We start from the raw sequence: 24,945 nt of genomic DNA on the forward strand, positions 1-24,945 counted from the left end.
CTTCAGACAGCTATAACCTGGAGGAAAAGTATCTGTTCAAATTAAAAGGAAGATAATGCACGAGCTGCTGAGTGATGAGGCAAACACTTAGCATGGAGTCGCAGCCCATTGCCTCTGTTGGGTACAGGTGAGCTGCTGTGTGCTGCTGTCTCACTTTTTCTGCAATAAACAATTCTTTCAAATCTATCCAAAGGAAAAGTCTCCTATGGCTCGTTGTTCTCGGAACTGCTGTGTCCTCAGCTTGTCCCTCCCCTGGACGTGTGCTGCTCCATGCTAATAGTTGGGGGGGAGCATGCTGTAATTCGTTTAACAGTTGGCAGGTCAAACCTACGTGCCCTAGAGATGCAAGTGCTGATTCGGATGTGGAGCAGAGAAGGTGTCCTGATGACATAAAGTCAAGGTGTCCATGATGATGAGCACTCCTCACCCAGGAGCTGCCTTTTGCCCACCAGCCTGCAGAGATGGAGAGCTTCTGTTGCTGTCGCTAGCTCTGATGCTCACACTCATCCCAGAAGGCTGCGCTGAGCAATTGCTCCTTTATTCAAGGGCACTGAGATCAGAAGTACAAGGCAGCCCATATTCTCCTTCTTGTTTCACAGATATTGAGTAGGCAGAAGAGTAAGCAAGAAGACAGTTTTTTTGCATATCTTCAGAATGCAAATAGATCAGTGAGCTCAGCTCTCTATTCATTGCTTCCAACATACATGACACAGATGATGCTGTTCCCATTGTCAGACTGAAACCGGGGGCTTGATGACAAGAAACTCACTGAGTTTCCATCTGCACAAGGCTGGGATGGTGGTTGGGTAGGAAAAGTCACCACGCTCGCATACGTCAGCTCCTCTGACCACGTCCACAACTTGGAGGCTGTGTTTGGGATCCGAAAAGCCAGTTTTGCCCCCAGTTATCCCTGCAAGATCAGCTCTCGGAGCTCCTTGGTGTGGCCTCATTTGCACCTCCCCAGGGGACTCCCACCTCTTCCCCCCAGCACAGGTACGGCTCTGCCCCTTGGGTTGGAGCCAGCGAAACTACTGAAGGAGCAGCTCATCGAACCGGTGCGTGGCTCCAGAAAAAGTGTTGAGATTGATTAGATATGTATTTATTAAGTTCCAGTGAGGCAAACAGCATATTAGCATAACTGGGTCAATTATTTGGCAATCAGCACATGCGTGCCTGGGAGGAAAGCATGTGCAGAAATCTGCTGTTTTTGTGCTGCTGAACACATCACCTGCTTGGAAGAAAAGAAATGTGTTTATTCCAGTGCTAAAGAAGAGAGAAAAAAGAACAAGTCAACCTTCCAGAGCTAGCTGATTATGCATTTTCCACATCAAATTGTCAGCATTTATTCAATTACTTCACTCATTACAAGTTTGTTCTTCAACCACTAACCTAAAAACCCTCCCTGCTGCTGTCAGCTCCATTAGGAGTGACACATCCCTTCCTCGGGTTCAGAAGAACTGGGAAGCGTCTCCTCCCAGCGCCAGGCTCAGGGCTGGGAGCTGCTTCCCATGCCCAGGGCCCGGTGCCATGGGGCTGTCCATGGGAACCCTCTGCTGCTCCCAGCCCAACACGGGGCTGTTTGAAAGCACACACATGCTCCGAGGCGGGGATGAGGGGATCCGCAGGGCTCTGGCAAGGATACAAGCGAGATCCCCGGAGCCAAAATTGCATACGCTCAAACACTTCCATTTGAATAGTGAGTCGAAAGGAAAGTTCCCCTTTCGGAGGGGTTGTTAATTATAGATCCCTCCTTCAGAAGCTCCTCCTGTTTTTATCCGTGCTTACTCCCCCACAGATGGGAAAGATAAGGAAAGCTCTACCTTCCCCAAAATCAAATAAATCTTCAGTGCTTCCTGAGCTGATTCACTTGGCTAAGCTCTGATTTGATATATGAAACAAAAGACAAGGCAAGAGACAAGGCGCAGAAAACAACATCTTTTCCCCGTGTCAAGGTGAAGCGCTTCCCATCACCCAGCCCTTCTCCCCTGGAGTAAACGCGCATCAATAATATTTAAATGATCAAAGTTTCGCAGCAGAGACGGCGATGGGCTTTTTTTCTGACTTGTCATGCTTGTTTTCCTTCAGGAGGCAGTGACCTGCCGCGGCTCAGCCTTGCAGTTTGGCACGCAGGAGCTTTTTGAGAAGCGCTCTCTCCCCAGCAGAACAGCAGCCTCATGTTTCCCTGCACAACAACCTTTCTCAGCCTAAAATGCTTTGCATCCCATTTCCTTGATCTGGCTAAGTGCTCGCATGCTGAAAATCCCACCCTCCCTCCAGCTGTCCTTCTGGCAGGAAAGAGACAGCATCTCCTCCCTGGAGAGTACAGCCACTGCTCCTTTGGTTATCTAATCAGGGAGGGCAAAACTCACCCGGCGCCCTGCAAAATGCAGAGATTGCATCTGAGGTCTTGTGCGCTAGGCAGGGAGCAGCCTCCCCTCCCGGAGCAGATGCTCTCTGCCATCTTCCCAGCCACTTGCTCTAAGGAAAAGATTTAGAGCTCTCCAGGGACGGAAGCACCGGGCTCTTCCCTCTGCTGATGGCCAGGTCTATGTGTGCTGGGGAATGGGCTCTGGTACATACACCCTGAGACTGGTGCAGGAAGAGCAAGAGAACAACCCCCCCACCTTCCTGCACCGAAGCTGTTTGTTGCTCAGTTTCTCGGCCTTTGTGTGGGTTTTCCAGCATTTCTCAGAACTAGAAAATACGATGTCCCTCTTCTTTTTCCAACACGGTGATCTTGCCTTTGCACAAAGCACAAGGCAGCGGGAAGCAAAACCCTTCCCATTCCCATCGCTCCAGGAGCTCTCTTCACACTCACCTTACCAAGAACAAAAGGACAGCACAAGGGACGGGGTGGGGGGGTGAGCTGAGACAAACCTCCCAACAGGACAAAGTTCAATCCCATGGCACAACAGCCCTCCCTCCATCATCCCTAATGCCCCCTCTTCAGAGCACTGTTACTCATTTCCTCCTCCCCCCTGCACACTTCTCCCCAGAGCTCCTGGCACAGCTGGAACAACAGGTCAGGCTGCACTGGGTTCTGCAGGTACTGTGCAAGAGCCTCTCTTGCTCAGGGGTCTCCTGCCTGCTCCTGGGCTGGAGCACAATTATGAGCCTTGTGTTCCCACCTAATAAAATGCTTACTCACTTTCAGCAGGCGCTTTGACATCCTTGGCCGCGCATCGCTAGATAAGGACTATAAAAAGAACGTATCGCTATCATAGGTGATACAGCAATATGTATCCTCGAATAAAAGAGCCTTTGTGAGTCTGGTTATTATTCTGGCACTAATCTCGGAGCTCTCTCCATGGACCCAGCTCAGCCCGAGCGTTTGCAAGCGCATCGCGGCCGAGGAGGAGCGCTGCCAGGTGTCACGTTTGCCTTCTGTTGTTTCAGTTCATCCTCAGCCATCCCAAGTTGGGAAAACTCTTCCCTCTCCCCCTAAAATCACCGCTTGCCATTTCGATGCAAGGAGCCAAATATTGCCTTCGTATAAACAGGTGCGAGGCTGCATATGTCAATAGAATTACACCTGCGTGTAATGGGTTTGCATTTGGCCCCTGAGCCCTGGGGATCCCTTTGGGAGCTGAAGCTGTATTAAAAATTAAGGGCCTTGTTCTCCGCCCTTGCCTACGCTGTGGTAATTAAATCTCGGCGCAGACCCATTGATTTTCAACCTTGTGCAAGAAGGCAGTGCTCAGCACGAGGGAGGGGCAGAGCCGGCCCTCCAGGAGCAGCACAGCCATCTTGCTCCCCATAGAAAAATTCCCCAAGAAGGAAACGACGCCGAGCAGGAAATATTTGCAAAATGCACTTGGGTAAAAGAAGGCAACGGGTCTCATATTAAACATTTGCTGAAACCGTTCCCCGTTCCTTCCTGCCTGCGAGAATAGCGCTGCTGGATGGGTCACCACCACAGCTCTGCAGCTGCTCCCACCTCTGCACGGCATTAGGGTCACTTGTTCCTCCTCAGGATGCACCCGGAGCCTTCACCCGTGTAGGTACGAGTATTATTGCCAGCTGTGATCTTTTGAGCTCGCAGGGCTGAGAAAAACGATTTCAGTTTTCCTTTAAATGCCAAGTAGTTTAGAAGTGTGGCGACTCACACTGTGCTGTTATTCTTCCCAATTGAAACCTAATGATGCGTGCATATCACTTAACTCTGATGTCAATAATCAGCGCACCGCTTGGTCTTTGCCATGGCTATTAGAGGGAACGAAAATGAAATACCAACTCCTTTTTATCCTGTTACTGTACCATAATAACTAATAAAGGAGTAATAAGTGAGACGTGGGGAATTTCCAGGGGAGTCATTACTACAGAGGAGACCTAAAGGCACAAAGTGAAATCCAGGAATACTCGCCAGCCCTGAATTCCCAGTTAATGTTTCCCACTGCCATACAGTGTTTACAGAAAAAAAAGAAACAAACAACATGTGGAAAGTGTCCGTGTCATGATGGGGTGGAGATGGACCCAGAATCATGGTCATTCAGATAAAGATCATCCCATATTTCAGCACTGAGGCTGAGCCACAGTCAGGGTGTGCTCCATCTTTCCCTAACTCTTGCTTCTGCTCCAGTACTTGGGAAACATTTCCCGGGGTGGTCTGTGCATTTTCCAGGGACTCTTTAATAGGAAAAGCCATAGAAAGACCTCAGAGAAGCAGGCCAAAGTAAATCACATAATGAAACACTGAGTCAATGAGATTGCAAACCACATGCAAGTTGGACAATGCACTTTCTGGCTTAGAAATTATTGAATTATTGGTTGGGAAAGAACCTTCATTTTTTGGTGGTCATGCACATAGGGGGCAGCGGGGTTCTTTGGTTTTCCTTCCCGGAAATAGATTGCCATTTATCCATCTGTATGTCAAAAACCTGTGGGAATGACCACCTCTGCAGCATCAGCCCGGGTAGAATGGGGTTCACATGGCAGAATCTGGCCTGGGGAGGACTGAGACCTCCACCTGCCACTGCTTCTCCTGAGCAGCACCCACAGCTGTCATGCCCTGTGCTGGGAGGCACTGCCAAACCTCGTGGACCTGCACATTTCCCAAAGGAAACCCAGCTTGGTTAAATCCCAAAACGCGTCTCCACCATTACCAAAGCATTTCCCAGCCATCTGATTTCCCCATCCCCGAGTCCCTGCTTTGTTTATCCTATTAATTCCAACCACCCCCTCTTCCCCAACACACGCAGCCTCGCTTACAGCATCTCCGCCAGCAGAACCTCCCTGAAATATTCAGGACACAGCGCGGATAGCTCACACGTGCAGGGAAAACCCTCGTGACTGGAGCTTATTCCTTGAGAAAACACGATCTCGTGATTATTATTTCTTAAAAGAAAAAGGGGGGAGGGAGGAGGAAGGGAAAAAAAAAGGAAAAGAGGGGAAAGAAAAAGTGGGGGAAAGAAAGGAGAAAGGGGGGGCACGAAAAAGAAAAAAGGAAAAGGGGGTGGGTGGGGGGAAGGAAAAGGAGCGGCACAGCCGCTTCCATCATCTCTCGGTTCTCCGTTCCCCGCCTGCCGCTCTCCAGCCCCGCACGGCGCGTATCCCGCAGCCCCTCCGAGCCCCCCCCGCCCGCAGCCTCCCCTTCCCCGGGTGCTTTTCTCCCTCCTCCCTCCCCTCCCCGCCCGCATTTCCTCCCTGCACCTTTAAGAAGCACATTGCTCGCCGGTGGGATGGTGTGTGCTAAAGCTGCACAGAGGAAGTTACGCAGCCCGGATCAGGCACGGAGATAAAAGCTCCGATTGTGATTGAAAGTGATAGCAAACGGGATTTCAGCCTCGGCATTAACTTGCGAGGGGAGCCGGGCACCGCACGGAGCTCCCGGCCGCCCGCCCTTGGGGCCCGGCCCCAGAGTTGGCCGCTCCGCGGGAGCCCCGCGCCGCAGAGCCCCCCGGTAAGCGCGGAAAGTTGGGGGGCGCGGGGTGGGGACCGGGGACTGAGCCCGACACGGCCCCGTAGAGCCGCGGGGTGGGCGCGGGGACACGAGCTCATCCGCCGCCCCCCGCGCTCCTGGTGCCCCCGCCCGCTCCCCGCCCTACGGGAGCGCCTCGCCCCTCCGGAACGGGCAGAGAGATCCGCTTCGGATCTCCGCTTCGGAGTTTCCAGCTGAGCGACGCAAAGCCGGGGATGCTCGCGGCGCGTTTCCCGTTTTCCCCACTTTTTTTTTTTTTTTTTAAAAGCCCAAACCTCGAATTCTCTTAGCGTGCCGCGAACCCCGTGGCATCGCTTGGTCGGGGAGGCACAACCGCGTGAAGGAGCGCGGCTGCCGTGAGCGAGATGCACGGGTTTTCCTTCGGGGAGCGCGGCGCTCCTCTGAGCTTTGCCATATTCCGACAGCTCCGTCACAGCGGTGCTCCCAACCCCGCTGCCGGGGATGCGGGGAAGGGCTCCCAGCGCGGGGACGGGAAGGGGCACGCACCCGCGCTCCGTCGGCTCTGGGGGCGGTGGGGGCAGCGGTTGGGTTTTATTTTCAAGGCAACTTCTGAAACTGAGAACTCCTCCGCTGAGTTTACTTTCTGTCCTCGATTCCGGAGCAGCTCAGTTGTTGCTCGGTGCTGTCTCTTGGTTTCAATTGGGTGTTAATCCAATAACAATAAATAAATAAATAAAAAAAGCCGAACAACGAGGAACCAGCTCAGCCAAGATGCAATCTAATTTTGTGTTTTTAATACTCTGGCTATCAGTCCCCTGCGACTGCTGCATACGCCTCAAAGAAAACAGAGAGCGTTGATTCTATTTGTTCCCATGAACTGCAGTTTCTTAATAATATCAGGCAAAGATTTATTTGCTCGGTGCCAAGGCAAGGGGGGGCAAAGCCTTCAGGTCAGAAAGTCTCTCCCCCCCATTCGGGGTGTGCTGGCTTATTTCAGAGCCACACTGTGCTCCCATTCCTGCAAAGGGACGGTGCTGTCGGAGCGCTGCGCCGCGTGCCCGTGTGATTGACCGGCTCTCAATTCCCAGGCAAATTACTTCCCTGGGAATCTACAACATTTCGCAAGCGTAACAAGAAACTAATAGATATTATAGATCTTCCCTTCCCGGGTTCTTCCCTGACAGCCATTCAAGTGCAAAATATGGTTTTACGGCTATGAAAATAGATCCATAAACGTAACAGCGGTGGAGTCCTCATTAAAAGCCTTGTATCTCAGCGCTGAAGTCTCACGCGCTGCAGTTGTTGGGTGCTTGGCTGGGACTGGATGGATGCAATAATTAGGAGCTGACTTATTTGAACTGAAAAGACAGCTCTGATGTCAGCGGGACTTCTAAACACTTTGTCACGCCGCTTTCATATTTTTACTACATTTACTCATGATGTAAAAATAGCAGCCAGTCTATTCTTTCTTTGGGAGTTTATTCAGGTCCAATGCCTCTGTAATAGGCTCTTCTTTGAGAGCCAGCGATGAAGCATGAGAGATAGCTTCTCCCTTCTGAACTCATTCATCTCAATCAGAAACCTTTCAGCCAAAGAGGGGGGAAAGGGAGGTGGTGGCACAGCACTACGAATCCCCCCAGCGTGGATCGATGCACCCGCTAACCTGGAGTGGCTGAGCCTCAGTAAGTGAGCTTCGTGAGAAAGCAAAGGCTGAGCGTGGTGCTGAAGGAGACATCTCCAAACTGTGGGAGCAAAGTTGGAGGAGCCAATAGAAAGGGAATTACCTAAAGCCGAGCTTCTGCTCTGGATGCGTGCCTCCCACCTCCTCCTATGACATTTTCTCTCTAGTGCTGGCAGAGGGTTTCACTCCTTTTTCGGTTCTTTGTCATTTGGTTTTGCAATTTCTTAAGATTTGTATAGCTCCATTGGAAAGACAACAAAACTGCAGAATTGTCATTTTCACCTGAAATGACTACTGGGGAGGTCATTGCTCCTTGTAGTAGGTGAACATTAAATGTTATTAGGACTTTAAATTGTTTTTTATTGAATGTTATTGGTCAGATAAATCATACGTGAGGATGCTGGACCGTGGCTGTGTCTCCCCAGCTCTCTCGTTTATTTGCTTATCTCCTTAAGACGTTCAATTTTCTGTCTCTCCCCACTCTGTGTCTGCATATTCTCCATCTTCCAGTGACCTCCAGCTACTTCTTGATATTATTTGAAGACCCATTAGGGCTGTTGTTGTCCAGCTGCCGTTAAAATCAGATACCTTAAGCGAGGGAAGCTCTCCTTCCAATCTCCCAAACAGCAGAAGAGCCATAAGCACCTTACTATGGATTTCTTTTTATTAAAGTTGTATATCTCCCTTTTACAAACCCCACCGTGTGTCTGGGATCACAGACCCAGCTGAGGGCTGCATTTCCCAGGGGACCCCCTGGCCTCATTGCTTCAGCTGCACCCCCTCTCCCTCCCAGCTCATTTGTCTTTCAATTTGCAGGTGCAGCCCGCTAATGAACTCCCCCTTCACTCTGACCATGAGAGAGGGACGAGACCTCAGGTAGCAGCGTGGCTCGCAGCTGAAGGCTTGGGAACTCAATGCTCCATTGCAAAAAGGCGCAGACGGGCGGACAGACAGACAAACTGCACGCGGTGCCTCCCAGCGCTGCAGGAGCAGAGGACGGCACTGCCCACTGCGCAGACCCCACCGATGCCACCACCCAACACAGCAGCTCCAACATCATCGCCCTTTGGGAGAAGGGGACTCTAGCCCCAAATCACCTCTCTGCCAGCTCCCAGATGCTACAGTAATTTGACGCATTAATGTCCCAAAGCCCCAATAATTATCAAAGCAGACCACGGTTTAAGGCGCTCTACCCAGGGACGCGTTTGCAGCAGACACGAAGGTCGAGGAACACCTGATCCAGCACCATCCCACAGCCTCTCCAATTTGCTCCTATCAAATTTCATCAGCGACTCAGAACTTGATCTTTCTATTGATTGACTGGAGTCACCTCTAGATATTTTCATGCTGATTTGGAAGCCCTTTCGTATGATAAAAGGGGGAAAAAATGAGGTCAAGGAAGACTTTTGACCACTGAGCAGCAATCCCAGCCAAAACTTTCCCAAGCAAGTCATTTGCAAAGTTGGCTTCTGAGCTAAGAGAAACTTTCCACAGCCGAACGCAACGTGGGATCACTCCTGTCCTCACCCTGGCCTCCTAAACTGGACCATCTGTAAATGAGGAGTTTCCATGCTGAGCCTGAGAGCATCCCCTAGCCCAGCAGCCACCTCCCCCTGGACTCCTGGCACATCCCCAGCCCAGGGCCCCCGTGCTCGGCCGCAGCTGCCATGCTGTACCTGCTGGCTCTCCTCCTGCACCGTCTCCCCTTGGCCATGGGACAGTATGACATTTGCAAGTCCTGGGTGACCACCGACGATGGCCCGTCATGGGAGTTCTACGCGTGTCAGCCCAAGGCCATGAGGATGAAGGATTACGTGACGGTCAGAGTGGATCCAGCAGGAATCACGTGTGGGGACCCTCCGGAGAGGTTCTGCACTCATGTAAGTATTTCCCTCCTTGTTATATGGGACTGCGTGTGGGTGACCAGTAAGAGTGTCCTGCTGGGTGCTGCTGGAGGGACACCTCCACTACGGGCAGTGATGTTGGGGTCACCTTGAGCAGGGCTGGGTGGTGGGAAGTAGTGGGTTGATTTTGGTGGTGGGGTCTGAAATTCAGATATACCCACCCAGCAGCGAGTGCATCACCTGAACTGCTCCAAACATGGATCATAGAATCACAGAATGGCTTGGGTTGGAAAGGACCTTAAAGATCATTGAGCTCCAACGCCCTGCTGTGGGCTGGGTGCCCCACAGCTGCTCAGGCAGCCCAGGGCACCATCCAGCCTGGCCTTGGACACCTCCAGGGATGGGGACAACTGATTGGGATGTCACCGCTGACCCACACCAATTAGCTGCCAAACCTGGGGCACTGCACCAGTACTACCAGCATGGGGCTGTGTTGTACCAGAGGGGAGTTCAGAATGGCTCCAGCACCACAATTTTCATTGATGTCCCCAAAACCCAGCTCTGCTTTCCCCTACGTGCAAAGAGCCCGCGGACAGACACTCGCCCTTGCAGTTAAAATCTTTTAACTTATTTTCCCTTAAATATTAATCATCGCATTTCATTCCGTGCACCACAAAGCTCAGCAGGAGCACCTGATTTATAATTCACAAGGCTTTGCATTGGTAAAAAGAGTTCAGGGGTCAAAGCAGAGAGAGGAGCAACACGGCCACAGTGTCCCCTCCCATTGCCAGTGGTGACAACTCAGCCCCAATGCAGGGAGGGCATCCGTGGGGGCACCGAGCCAGGGTGCTGGGGAAGCACCACACTGCCAATTAGCAGTGCAAGAGGGAAAGGAGCCCAAGTTTCTGTTGCCAGTGTTGTCCAGGTTTGTGCACCCCATGCCACGTTTTCCCCCAGGAAAAGCCCCCTGCTCAGGGCTCCCCATGAAAACCCATGAGAGCAGCTCTGATACACCATGGGACACTGCACATTGTGACCATCACCACATGCCACTGCTATTGACCCCATTCTGCCCAACCCGCGGGGGCTCATTGAAACCAGCGCCGTTTCCACTAATTTCAGCAAAACAGCAGGTTTTCCTTTTAAAAGATCATTTGAAAGAAAAGCTAAAGTCCAAGGATGCAAACAGAACAGTTAACCATTGGTTGGGCAGTCCGGACGTCCACTTATTTGGCTGCAGAAGGATTAAAGAGGAACAACAGATCACTTTCGGCTTTGCTCACTGTTTGCAAACTCCCTGGCTGACTTTGCTCCAGGCTCCAGCTCTGCTGCGCTCCTCCAGTAAAAGTCACCGACTGGGATCAGCTCTCTGCCTCCCCCTGTTCAGTCAATATCCAGCTGAAATCTTTCTATTCTGGGCTCCAGCAGCATTTTCTCGCAGTGTATGGCAGCACATGCTGCACCGCTCGCAAACACCGCGTACGGCCACGAGTGAGAGCTGCACCAACACAACGTGGATTCACCTCTCCCTGTCCCTGCCTGACCCTGGGACAAAACCACACCAAAATCCTGATAGATTCCCTGTGAGAAGGGAAAACAAAGAGCGTTGGGTGTTATTTTGCAGCCCGCTCCAGTGCCTTTCCCTGTCCTGTTATCATTTCCCTTTGGGTTTTGATTACTGTCACGTAACAGGTGAGCTCCCAAATGAGCCCAGCTTTACAGCGGAGAAGTCCTAAGGGTGCCTCTGTTGCTTTCTTGGTGTCTTTCAAAACAGCAGGGTGTTATCTGTGAAGTTAGACCAACACTGCTCAGAACTAACCTTAACCACAGCCCCATAGGATGCCCGTGCTGCTCGGACAGCTGAAGTCAAAACGAAAGACACACAGACATGTGGTGCCAGACACACAGACAGACAGGAGGTGGGTAATGAACCCATCACTGGAAGAGAACAGGGCCAGGACCTGAAGGGGCAGCACCAGGACCCCACAGGGCTCTGACCTTCCTGGCTGTGCCCATGGAGGATTGCACAGCTCCCAGTGCATTCTGCTCAAGGAGGGGTGGGGGAGATATGAGAGTTATTTGCAGGATTATTTTCTCTGTTTTGCAGCAGTTTCCAGTCGCATTGGGCTGCTCCATTCTGGCTGTGCAGAGTTTTGCTGCTCATTATGGTCAGGAGCTTTGATTTGTCCCCATCTCTTGAGCCGTGCCCTGGCCATGTCAGTGCCCTTCTGGCAGTGTCACCTGGAAACCACATTGTGCCTTCACTCCTGGCAGGGCAGGGGGGCAGGGAGATGGATGGACAAGGAAACAAAATCTCGGGGGCACTCCAAGTCACCACCAAAAGCAAAGTGGGAAAACAGCAGAGGTGTCAGCAGCAGCCATCCCCTGGCAGTTCTGTGGGGTGGGAGCTGTTATTTCCAGGTGTCGGGATGGTATTCTCGTTCAGTCGATGCTCTTTGATGCAGGGTGAGCTCTCAGCCCGTATTGATGGGTTAGGGGTATTTTTATTTAGCGTCAGCATTGTTTCATCAGCTAATAGGGCTCGTTGACTTTGGCATGGCTACATGAAAGGAAGAGGCTTTATTTATTCATTACACATTCAGTTGAAGTAGATGTTTAGTTTAATTCTTAGCTAAACTTTTCTGAATGACACAGGCTTATAAGGCTTGTGCTAAAAGCTATTTCTCTTATCAGACAGGGTGCTAAAATTGGGAAAAGCAGACAAACTTCTGGGCACAGGAGCCCTTTGCTTGGGCTTCTTGGCTCTGCAGCCATCACAGGACTCAGGGTGGATCCTGGGATGAGTCCCTTCCAAGAGAACTGGATGTTTTCCCCCTGCAGTGAGTCAGCCCACCCTTGGCCTCAGCAAGGCCGGACTCAGAGCTGGCTGTGCCCTCCTGCATGGTGCTGGGGACAATCACTTTCCCTCAGTGCCAACTCTCAGCAGCACAGGAAATCCACTGCCAGGTGTTGAAATGACACCTCAGTCAGCGATGGGATGCTGCTTCTTTCTGTCACATCTGTACAGTGTTAACAGCCCCATTCCCCTCTCAGTGCTCCAGAACATCAACACAACAGCTGGAAAATCCTCCCCTCTCCTTGGAGGAGTGCTTGGAGCTGGGAACTGCTGCCATTTGCAAAGGTTCCCTAACGCACACCAGCACTGCTTTGCAACACAGGAGGAGGACTGGTGCCTTTCAGTCCTGTCCCCACCTTTACAGTCTCCCCAGCACCAGGGCTCTGCACAGAGCACCTCTGCAACCCGGATCAGCAGCTCCCTGCCCTTGGGGCCAGACCCCTGGACCGCACAGCACTGCTGCCCAGCAAATTGCACACTGCTCCTCTCCTGCACAGAGGCCATTCCTGTGCACCAGGATCTTGGTGTTATAAAAGCAGAGGTTTTACAGCAAAGCAGAGAATACAGGCGCAGCTTCAAATTAGAGAGTGCTGAGCAAACGGGATTTGTTCCCCCCCAGTCTGCAGCCGTTCCCTTAAATGCCCGATTCGGGATTCATCACGCTGCAAAGCAGGATGATGCTTTCCTAACAAGAGTCACTTCAATGTGCTGATGGAAAAGGCTCAGCGATAGAACCCAGGCTGTCAGGTAGATTTAATTGGTACAGTGAGCAGAAAGCTTACCCCCACCTTGAAAGAGATGGGAAAGAATGAGCTGCTCTCAAGAAGAGCTCTGCCTAAACACAGCATGAAACAGCCAAACGCTTTGCATACAACAGCAAAAGCAGAGGGAACGCTCCACGCAGCAGGAGCAGGAGGTAGCGTGGGCACAGGGTTGTCCAGCACCATGCTCTGCTCCCCTCACATCAGAGCCCTGCAGCAGCACCTCTGCTCCTCTCTTTTCCCACCCCAGCGCCAAGCCCTGCCCTCCCCCATTCAAACTACCCGGACCTCTTACAGAATAAAATATTAATGGCAGCGTAGCAAGCCTCTCTGCAAAGGCTGCATGTATTGAGCTTGCAAGGCGCTCAGGCTTTTAGAGAGCAGGACACTTTTCCTACTTCCTAAGTGTTTTCTGAATCCTGAATCAATAATGTACTCCGGGTCCAGCAAACAGGTCGCTGCCGTGCTGCTGGTAGGGGCTGGCTGTGCACACAGTCCTTTCTGCAGCAATGTACAGGGAGGAATGGGGCAGCTGGATTTGCAGACAGCCTGCCAGGGGTGTGCCCTGGGAAGAGCAGAGTTTGCAACTCATGGAGTTCAGAGGCAAGATGAAAGCAGCCACCAGGGTTAAACCTGTGCATCCAAGCATGTGTGCCCACGTTTGCAGGCTGAGGGCCCCCAGCTCCACACCTTGCTGGTGGATCTCATGCTTGAGGTCACCCCTTAATCTGCAAACCCACCAAAGGAGCAACAGTGCAGCCCCATCCCAAAGTGAGCTTGGCCCCGCTCTGCAGCGTGAGGTTACTGCAGCTCAGCAGGGATTACCGGGTCAGAACGAAGGAGCGTTCACAAATGATGCCATGGGAGGAGGCCAGGCTGCGCGCTGCGTGTACGCGCCCAGCACAGATTATCTGCTTAGGAGTGGAATTTTCCATGCAACACTTAACCCTCGCATCACCCACATTTGGGCTGCACACATGGGTTTGGGTCCGAGGTGACCCTGCAGTGGAGCTGGGGCTGCTCGGGGTATGCTGTGGGTTTGGAATTGCAATCACTGCTGCAATGCCAGCGCTGTGCTGGGGGCCTCCTGCAATGGGACACTCTTGCAGCGGGCTGAGATCAGCCAGGTGGTTGAGGTTGGTCATGTTAATGGATGTTTTGGCCGTTGCTTCCTGTGAAGGGATTTTTGTCTGTGTGATTGTTGCTGAGGATGGGCAGGGGACAGGGGTCAGCCCTGGTACACAAAGGGCAGCAGCTGCTTTCCCCTCCAGGTACTCCCTTTCCACTCTTTCCTGGAGCTCACACTCCTGCGGTCCAGAGTTGGGTGCAGACCCTTTTCTCACTGGGGTATTGAGCAGACGATGGGGAACTTTTCTGAGAGTATGGGGCAAGAGCTGAAGTTTCCTTGCTCTTCACATCAAGGCTGAGTTGAGGAACCGCTAATGTTCAGCTGCCCAGGACCTGCTGGGTAACGCTATACCCCTCTCCTCACCCCCTGCCTGCCTCAGTTTCCCCACATGGGGTGCAGCGGTACTGCACAGCCTGTCTGGTCTGGCATTACACCATGGCTGAAATAAGCATGAGATGCTTCTGGAATTCAGAAACAGACTGGAGGGGGAAGGGGAGAAGCAGACAGTGAGCACGGGCTGCATCTCCTCTCTTGCAGAGAGATGGGCCCAAGGGAGCACCAGAGCCTTGAGCAAGGAGCGTGCTGCTCAGCGTGTCTGCTCCTGGCCAAAGGAAAGAGCCGAGCACGCAGCAAGGCATCAGGCCGGGCACATCCTGCGCACATTCTGCTGACTCATGGGATCCTGAACCTTGTGTGTATTTTGCTGACTCATGGGATCCCAACTCCCGCATGTATTCTGCTGACTCATGGGATCCTGAACACCACGAGCAGCGCAAGTCCTAATGCCCAGGGGTGACCTTGCTCTGACATCCTGCGATCTGAGAGGGTGGAAAGGAAGGGAGGGAGAAATCGATGCCCCCAACCACTGCAAGATGGAGCGGAGAGGAAGAGGGAGTGACATTCGGCCGAGCCAGAATTAGCACAGATCTGTGGAGGGACCCCATTTCCACCCTATTAATAATTCATCCCAGCTCAGTCTTTACCTGCTAATAAACAGGAAACTGCTTGTTAGCGAGGACGTTCTTCTCCCCTTTTGCTTTCTCTGTTCTAATCAGAGCCCCTTGCAGGCAGCTAGGAGAAGGGAGGCAGCAAGCCGACAGCCCCACACACAGCCCCTTGCAGGCACCAGGGGTGGGGTAACCATTGCAGGATGAGCTCAGGAGCTCCCCATGCACCCTGCATCCCCTTATCCCCCAACTATGCATCACCCTCCTTCTGTCTGCCTCAGTGCTGGGCAATGTTGTTGCAGACGCATGAGCAGGGGCTGCCCGAGTCCAAGGGACAATCCAGCATCTCAGATGAGCATTAATGGGACAGAAGAAATTATTCCAAACCCCCTGCCCCTAAACCCATGGAAAGGACAGAGGGGATAAGCACCAGAGCACAGATTTCCTTTGGTGTCACAGCCAATGGAAACCATCCCATCATTTTACAATGGGAAAATGATCCTGGCACCAGGACACAGCACATTGAAGCCAAGAAGCTCTGTCCTCCAAGGGCCACCTACAGCCCCTACGACACAGGGCTTAATGTCACCACTGCCTGCAGCCCAAAAAAGCACGGGGCTGCTTTGCTCCAGAGGCACCTCGTAATTTCTGCTCAATTGTTTCTGTGCTCCCAGACATTGCTGCTGCTGAGTTATGCCACTTGCCAGCTGTTGGAAATAATCGCTGTAAATTAATTACGGTTGTTTCACCCCTCTGATCCCTCCCAGCCTCCACAAATAGAGTGAAAATTAATTGTCAGTGAGCAGTTCCAGTTCTCTGGGAGTCCCATCCTGGCCACCGGCAGGTTACGGTTTGTGCCCTGAAGCATAAGACTTAATTACCCACCAATGTTATTTTTGATCATAAAAATCACTGTGTCTTTCCATAATTCCAGACAGACGTTGACCCCCCGGGTCAAGAGCAGCGAGAGTGGAAACACCCAATAACGGCTTTAGGACAGCCCCATGTATTCCCTCGTGTAAATGGGATTCTGGTTGGGAAGCAGTTGCTTCATGGAATAGATATTGAAAGAAAAAACTGGGAAGTCACTCGATGCACACATCATGCAGAAAGCTGGTTTAACCCTGTGTCAGTGCAGGGGACGAGGACAGTTGTCACTTGGCTGGGATGGGGCCGCCTGCCCGCAGGGAGCAGCGCATGGGGCCATTAATCCGGGGATTAATCGGAGAACTCGAGCGTAAACAGCGAAACAACAAATGCGCCGCAGCCCTTCCAGCTTTATCCCACAGCCTCCTGCACAAACAAACCCAACGCTGTGCTCCACGGGGGGCCACGAAATCAAACTGGGTATCTGCATGCTGAGAGATGAGGACAGAGAGATGTCACCTCCGCCCACCGCGAGCACCCCCAGCAGATGCCGAGCAGGAGCTGTCCATCAGCACTCCTGGGCCATCTGCTGCCACCCAGGGCCACCGTGGGTCGGGGACCTGTCCTCCACCAGTCCCACCAGTGACAGGTGGTCTCCAGGACACCCGCAGCTCGGTGGCATCAGAGCATGGTGGGGACATTTGCAAGGAATCAGGTGCACGCCAGGATTTTGCCGATGTGGTCGTTCTGCAGGGTCGGTTGGAAATCTGATACCAACCCCAGCACTTTGTTGCCGTGCGAGGCAACACGGGGACATTGTGAACCTAATCAGCTCATCTTTAAGCTGAAAATCAAAGACAGGGTAGTAGGCACGCTGCGGGGAGCGGAAAGACCTTGGGATGCACCTGAGAGCTCCTTAAGATGTCAGGAGAGCGGCGGGGAGAGGATTGTCACCAGGTGGGTGGAGGTGACTTTCAGTCCAGCACTGCTGGCTGTTGGGTGAACCTGTTCGCTAGAGGCTGTCCCATCTGCACAGCCCACAGGGAGCTGGAGCCTGTTCCCAGGGTCTTTAATGCTGCTAGTGGTGGAAGGGGCAGTCACGCTGCCCAACCATCCCCTGCTCTTGCACAAAGCATGGAGTCAAACAAGGTCTGAGAGCTTCCTGAGAGCCAGTTCTTGGGGAAAATACTGTGTAAGGAGGAACACATGAGAAAACTGCACGACAGCATGCACCTTTCTACCCAAGAAATGCGTTTAACTTCTTTCCCCTCAGATAAAAATCTTCTTAGAGAAAAGCCAAGGATTCGTCAACTCCAGCTGAAAACACAAAGTTTCAATTTCTGGAGCTACTCCAAGCTGATGTGACACTGCTATTACTCTTGTTAGGACACTGGCTGTGATTAGAGCCAGGTTGATCGCAGGGTGACCAGGGTTCTAGCAAAGGCCTCGACCTGAGCACCAACTTAATTGAGCAGAGGAGACCCAGGAAAGCAACAGCTCCATGGGGTGCCCTGAGCAAGGAACCAGCTGAAAGCTCACACTGGGTTACAAGAGCAGTACAAACTTTCACATTGTCCTTTTATTTTTCATTCCCCCCCCTTTAATATTACTAATATTGTTTCTGCTTTTCTTCATGGTGCAGCTAGTGGTTGTAATTTCTTTCTCACTTCCCTTTGGCATGGAGATCTACTAAAATCTGCAGCTTTATTTCTGTGCAGCTTCCACCATTCACAACAGATGTCTGGTTTGTTTAAAATATTCAACAGCTTAGTGATTAATCAAGTAATTTCACCTACAAAAATATATAATTTCATGCTATGAGGCTTAAAAATGGCATTATCTGCCAGGAAAATAAAGCAAAACAACTTTGTGCGCTCATTAAGAGCCCTAGAAAGCAGGCGGGCTTTGACTGGGGCTGTTTTTCCCATTCCCTCTCTCCTGGCAAGGCAGAGAGCAGCTCTGCTGCAGCACCCTGGATTCCTGTTGTGCCTTGACACATCTTGTTTCCAAAGAAATCCTCCTAGGAGCCAATCCCTGCTCTCATCTTCAGAAGGATCCTCGTGCAGCATTTCTGCAGAGAACAAATGGGAAATGAAACCCATGGGCTGCCATCACCAGCATGGGGCATCTCTAGACGCATTGCCCCCGACGGGACACCTATCTCTACCCCCAGGCTGTTTGTCCCATGGAAGCACAGCCTTGCCATGGTGCCATTGGTTGTGACAACCTGCCCTCAGCTGTTGCCACTTTCCCCAGGGCTTTGCCCGGTTGGGCTGAGCTCAGGCAAAGCAATCCTGCAGCACTCCTTGGTGCACCCACAAGAAAAGAGCAGCCAGAGCTGGGGACCTGCAGCATCCAGTTGCCGTGAGGACATTCACAACTGATTTAATAGTGTGAGACTCTAAGTGAGCTGCTTTATTTTAAGCGCACGAAGACCAAGTTTCCCTAGCTAATGCATTCTGACTTTTAGATTGAAGACGTAAATATCTTGAGACTTTGGACAGATTCTTTGGAGGACACATGGCTTGGATAAGGAAACCAGATTCTAAAATAACACCTGGAATTGTTTCAACAGAGCTATAACTGATCTTACCAGGACCGGCAGAGCAGCCAAATTACGGCCATCTGTTTCCGCTCCCCCCTGCCCTCCCGGCTGACTCGAAACCACCCCACCGGCAGAAAGCACATCGAGCATCCCAAGGAGGAAGGACATTTCAATAAGCCAAAAACCAAAAAGGAACACTTCATTTGAGCAGAGGAAGCCATGGTGGCATGACTCACCCAGTGGCTTTTGAGGCTCTTCCCAACTTCCAGCACTGTCACTTAGAGGTTATTTCCACACTCGCCCTGTTACAGCTGAGCAGCAATCGAGCCACGTGTCACACCCCGGGGTGCCTGAAGACCTTTTTGGGCTCACTGTCTGCTGAGCTGTGTGCATGTGCAGGTTTGGGTGTGCAGGAGCCAGCAGGGGTGGTACACCTCCAGTCCCTGTTTTCTGGGATGAGCAGATGGGAGATGGGCTCTGCTCCTCACTGCCTGCACCATGGTGCACTGCATTTGTCAGACCCCATTGCTTCCCCTTGCTGATCCTGGGAAACCTGCCCCACTGCATGCCACCATCCATCCCCACAGCTCTGGGTCGGGTTTTGTCATTGTGGTTTGACTGCAAAGTCATTGAATCATTAAGGTTGGGAAAGACCTCTCAGATCCCCGAGTCCAACCCCAATCCACCATGTCCCTCAGTGCCACACCTGCACAGCTCCAGAACACCTCCAGGGACGGCCACTCCACCTCTCCTTGTGCAGCCCAGCCACCTGAAAGCCTTCAGAGAAAGCCTCGATAGGAGCATCGGGATGGCCTTTTCAGGGCTGTCCTATTAAGTCATTTGTATGACCACATTTGCAGCAGAAGCATACTGCAGCACAATATGTTGCCTCAGCACAGGAAACGCACTCAGAGCCCCCATAGCTTCAGCTGAGGTGCATTTTTCTTCCTTTCCCATCAACCACCATAAAGCTGTGCTAAGCGGCAGCCGCATCCCCCAGCAGGAAGCTGTGTCTCATTAGCAGAGGTAAACAATTCCTCTGAACGTGACGAGTCAGGAGAGCATATTAAATATGTCAATACCTAATTCTTTTACTCCCTGCTCCAGCACAGTATGTTGCAGCAGGAGAGGACCCAGCACAGCTCAGAGCCCACAGCCAACACCCCCCATTGCAGACAGCATCTCCCCAGTTTTGGGATGGGAACAGTGCTTCTTTTTGTTAGCTGCTTCCCCTGGCAGCCCCATGCACATGCACCAAGCAAGGCCCTGGCTACCTGCAGGAGTAGCCAGGGCCTTGCTTACACTTGCACCCCTCTGCCCACAGCTGCTGCTTCATGCCCTGCAGAGAGCCCAGTGCTCACACACAGCTCAGCTGCTCGCTGCTCTGCTCAAGGAGCTGCCTTGCAGCACACTGCCTGAGCACTGCTCACAAGACAGAATTATTGATGCCCTTTGGAGCTTTTGGAGGCTTCCCAGTGCTGTGGCCTCTACTTGCTCACACCTAACATGTCTCTGAGCCTTGGCAAGGCAGAAAAACCCATTTTACACATTCAGGATGCAAACAGCCCTAAATAGCCCCCAGTACTTTTGGTAGCCCAATTGGAGATGGCAAAAACCAGATTTTCCAAAGCACCTCGTGCCATACATCAGTGTCCACATTCAAGGTGCAATCTCCCACATTGCACCTGAGAATACCCACTTATGGGAGCTATGAACTCTCTGCTTTGCCCAGGGCACATGCTGGACACCCTAAAAGCAGACCACGAGCACCTGGGACCTCAAAAGTTTCACAGCTCAAAGTGAGCCCATAGCCAGGACCACAGGCACAGCAGCATCTCTCCACAAAACAGCTCTCAGCCTTACCTTGCAAATGCGCTGTGCTCAGGATGACCAGACCCCACCACCCTGCAGTCTGCTCACCTCCAGGCATCAGCCTCAGTCAGCTCCAGCTGCTTTATCACCTCCTGTGTGACAAGGCATTGGCTGCAGCTGAGCCTGGTGCACACCCAGCCCAGGTTTGGGTCTGAGAGGGAAGCAAAGAGATGCTTTGTATGCAAAGAATTGTAGTGTGGAGACATGCAGGGATTTTTGGGGTTGATGCCTGCTATAACACACCCCTACAGGGGCTGAAGGGCAGGAGAGACCCCAGCCTGTCACAAAGAGCTTTGGCACATTCATGAGCAATACACCCAGCAGCTCAGATAACCCTGATGCGTGCATCCAAATCTTTAACACTTTGGAGTGAATGACCTTAACAGTGCACTCTCAGTGCAGTTCAGCACATGGGGATACAAGGAGATGGGGATATGAGCAAAAGGAGACATGAGCACATATCACCAGTGGGCAGAACAGGATGGCTGTACCTTTTCAGCCATTGCACCACACCTCAGGAAGCGCCTGTCCCCATGGGCATGGGCACAAAGGTCTGCTCTCTGCAGAGCCCTGGGCATGGATGGGGGATGGGACTTCCTCTCACAGTGGTGCTGGGCCCCACAGAGCCTGGGGATGGTGTCAGGAGCCACTGGAGACATGGAAGTGCACAGTGCAGCTGCATCTGGGGACTGAGCCGTTTGTTCTTGCAAGCAAGCAGGCGTGAAAATGGCCTTCCATGGGCTTGTAACTTGGCCAAGCTGAAATGAAGTTTCTCAGAGACCGTCTCAGGGAAAGTGCTTTCTATGAAAATCACCCCAGTGCCAAATTGCAGGGCCCTTTCCCAAAGGGCCTGTCAGAGGAAACAGCTCAGCCACCCTTAGGGCAGAGGCTCCATGCAGAGCCAGGCCTCCAATACTGCAGCTCAGCCGAGCAGTCAGCATTTGCCAGACACACCAAAAAAAAGGAATGGGGCAAGTAGGGTCTGGCTGGGATGCCTACATGTTGCCTTCTCTGGTGACCACTGTTGTTGTTCCAGGAGAATCCGTACCTGTGCAGTGATGAGTGCGATGCCTCCAACCCAGACCTGGCCCACCCGCCAAAGCTCATGTTCGACAGCGAGGATGAGGGGCTGGCCACGTACTGGCAGAGCGTGACATGGCGCCGGTACCCAGAGCCGCTGCTGGCCAACATCACTCTGTCCTGGAACAAGAGCATCGAGCTGACGGACGACATCGTGATCACCTTTGAGTACGGCCGTCCCACCATCATGATGTTGGAGAAGTCGCTGGACAACGGGAGGACTTGGCACCCGTACCAGTATTACGCAGATGACTGCATGGAGGCCTTCAGCATGCCAGCACGGAGGGTCCGGGACCTCTCCACCACCAGTGCCAACAGGGTCCTCTGCACGGAGGAGTATTCCCGCTGGGCGGGCTCCAAAAAGGAGAAGACCGTCCGCTTCGAGGTGAGGGACCGCTTCGCCATCTTCGCTGGCCCTGACCTCAAGAACATGGACAACTTGTACACCCGGATGGAGAGCGCCAAGGGACTCAAGGACTTCTTCACCGTGACTGACCTGAGGATGAGGCTGCTGCGACCGGCGCTGGGGGGCACCTACGTGCAGAGGGAGAACCTCTACAAGTACTTCTACGCCGTCTCCAACATCGAAGTCACCGGCAGGTAATGGCCACCATATTTCTTTGGATATCTCTTCTTGGAGGGATGAGAAGAGGGTTTCTGATGCAGAACTAAGCCACCAGCATTGATGTCAACTGGTAGATGATCCGCATTGCTCCCTCTAATATTCTCTTTCCCATGCCAGGGCAGCACTGCTGTCATAAAAGAGATGTGTCCTTGCAGGGAAAGGCTGAAGCATCCCCAGGGATGCCCTCTGCAGGGGAAGGAACTGGGCTCTCCCCATTAAACTCCATTGGTCCAAGCAGGATCATCCTGGCTCAGCCCCAGCTCTGGCCAGCAAGTGTTGGGGTGAGGCCAAAGCCAGCACCAGCTCCGGGGCAGGGCTGGGCAGGAGGGGGTTTGTTTCTCCTGCTTTTTATTTCTCGTTTCTCTGCGCGATGCCATATGTTATGTTATGACATCAACCGAAAAAGCAAAGTAAGGTGGAAAAATGCCGAGATGGCTAATATCCCATCCAGCTTGTGGATGCAGCTTGTGTGAGACTCAGAGGCGAGAGGGGAAAAATCTCCCCATCACCCACTGCTGCTAACAAGAATCTCCACAGCGACAGAGGAGCCGTTTGTATTGCTTCCAAACTGTTTGCTTCTGAGTCTCGCAAGCAGAAATGTTCCGCAGGTGCCGCCGAGGCTGGCTTTGACTGAGCTCCAAGGGAGAGGAAGGGATGGAAGAGCCCTTTCTTTTGGCGGGAGGTGACGGGAAGGGCAATGGGGTGCTGGGAGCGGATTCAGCAGAGCGGGGCCGAGCAGCCACAAAGCAGGCAAAGGGAGATACAAGGCCAGCACGCTGCCTTCCCTTTGGCTCCAAGCATGGCAGCTCCTTGGTGGCAAAGCTGCACTGAGCGGGCAGGAAGGGCTGGAGGGGGTGGTTAGACATTGGGGCTGGTCAGACTTAGGGCTATTACAGGGATGCAGAGTTTTCAGCTCAGAAAGTGGTAAGTGAGGATGTGATATCTGATGCCCTTCTGCAAGGACCTCTGGCTTCTGAGCTTGGAAGGCACTGTGCAGGTAACCAAGGACTCATTGCTGTGCCCGCAGCATATTTGGGATGCTTGATGCTTTAGTATATGTGGTAAAATAGAGCTGTTACTGCTGTGTAGGGGCTGTGGTGGCCCATGGCTGCCTGTCCCCGCAGATCACTTTGCCTTTCCTGCCTGTCTTGTGCAGGAGGTGTCCCTTCAGAGTCTCTAGTTCCTGGCTGCAGTGCTGAGATTTCCCACAACCCAGCCTCTTGCTGCCTGTCAGGTGATTTTCTTTCCCACCCTGTCCAAACCCCACCACATACCCTATTAATAGCAGCAGAGATTGCTTCTGAGAGAGAAAACCCCAACAGATTTTTGTGAAGAGTCAAATAGAACAGGGGAGGAACACGGGGAGGGCGTGGCACAACCTCTATGAGACATCAGAGACTCCACATCCACCCACACCGCTGGGCCAGCGCAGTCTGACTGCAAAGGTCCATTGGGAGCTGCAGTGCTCCGTTTCTGGATGAGAGGGGTTGGGGTTTGCTGGCCCAGGTCCCTAGGACAGAGTGACCTGTCTGGATGGACAGGGATGGAGTCGATGCCTGTCCTGGGCTGAACCCCCAGCGCTGCGTTGCTGAGGAGCTGTGGATAAGCAGTGCATCAGGTGGAGCAGCTCTGCGTGAATTCACTCTGCTCCAGTGGTTATTCCAGTCCCAGCAAGCAGGGGTTTTTTTTTGTTTTTTTTTTTCTGGAAAGCAATCTAATTCGAGCTGTAAGCAAAGCCAGTTACGGTGCAGGGACTAAGATCAAATTAAATCTTGTGTGCAGTTCAACAAGGGGTGGGGTATCAAGAGGGAGAGAGGAGAAATCAATGTGAGCTGTGTGTGGAAGTGATGGGATGTGTCGTTAGAGATTCACCGCTGGGGTCACAGGAAACGAGAGGGAAGATGATTATGAAGAAATAAAGGCAAAAACAGCCAGAGGATCCCAGCTGGGGTGCAGAGGAGCTGGTGACCTGCAGATGGGAGCAGCCCAGGGATGGAGGAGGAGCAGTGCGTGGCTGCAGTGCATGGCATTGCAGGAGCATGGTCATGGTCTGTGGCATGCAATGAGGGACACGCGTCTCCAGTTGGAGGGAAGAGCAGAATGCTTTGCTGTCAGGGCAGGCTACAAGAGGTGGTTCCTCATGCTGGTGGAGTGCCATCCCAGGACCTCATCCAAGCACACCCATCCTTCACCCTTCTGCTTCCCACTGAGGAAAACCCTACACCACAACCCCACAGAGCTTTGCAGAAAAGCAGACAGAGAAAGAGGAAAGGATATGGGGAGAAAGGGGAGGACTCTGCTGCCTTCCTTTCTCCTGTCAGCCAGGATGGTGAGGGCCTGAGAGCTTGACAGGGTCTGAAAATGGAGTGGGTCCTGAGGGCTCTCGCTCCATTCCTGGTGCTGCTGCTTCGCACTCTGTCTGCATCTCCTGCAACCTCAGCCTGGTGCATTTCTCCTTTCAGGGCTGATGGTTTATTTTTACTGTCTTTCTTTTCGATATCTTTTTCTTCTTCTTCTTTTTTTTCTTTCCTTCCATCCTGTCCCTATTGATCTGCAAAGTAACTGGAGCTGCAGAGGAGTCAGGACAGGAATAGACACGAGCAAGCCCTTGGCCTGTGCACTTGTGCTTGCGTGCGTGCCAGGCGGGAGGGTAAGGGAAGCGGAAAGGCTTTTCCCCACAGATCTCTGCTCACCACTCGTCACAGAGTCATAGAATCATAGACTGAGGTTGGAAGGGACCTTAGAGATCATCCAGTTCCAGTCTTCTCCCTGGTGCAGCAATGAGCTCGGTCGTCTTCTCGAGAGCGGGTGAATGAGCTTTTCCTGGCTGCTGGGACTGGCAGAGGGCGACGAATGCTG

General features: G+C 52.5%; 1 protein-coding gene across 5 annotated transcripts in view; it reads left to right on the plus strand.

Annotated features, from left to right (window-relative positions):
• The window catches only part of NTNG2 (netrin G2), a 39,855-nt gene continuing 20,357 nt past the window's right edge, over positions 5,448 to 24,945 (plus strand). For 3 of the 5 annotated variants that reach the window (XR_002443623.1, XR_002443624.1, XR_002443625.1), the window contains exons 1-3: positions 5,448 to 5,899; positions 8,376 to 9,439; positions 21,418 to 22,061. Coding sequence is in view for 2 of the 5 variants with exons in the window: in XM_021413978.1 (XP_021269653.1) it covers positions 9,227 to 9,439; positions 21,418 to 22,061 (857 nt within the window). In the remaining 3 variants the exon portion in view is untranslated. The remainder of the gene's footprint in view (positions 5,900 to 8,375; positions 9,440 to 21,417; positions 22,062 to 24,945) is intronic. The other 2 variants (XM_021413978.1, XM_021413977.1) reach the window with 2 other exon arrangements.

This window comes from Numida meleagris, chromosome 16, assembly GCF_002078875.1.
Source record: "Numida meleagris isolate 19003 breed g44 Domestic line chromosome 16, NumMel1.0, whole genome shotgun sequence".
Taxonomy (NCBI): domain Eukaryota; kingdom Metazoa; phylum Chordata; class Aves; order Galliformes; family Numididae; genus Numida; species Numida meleagris.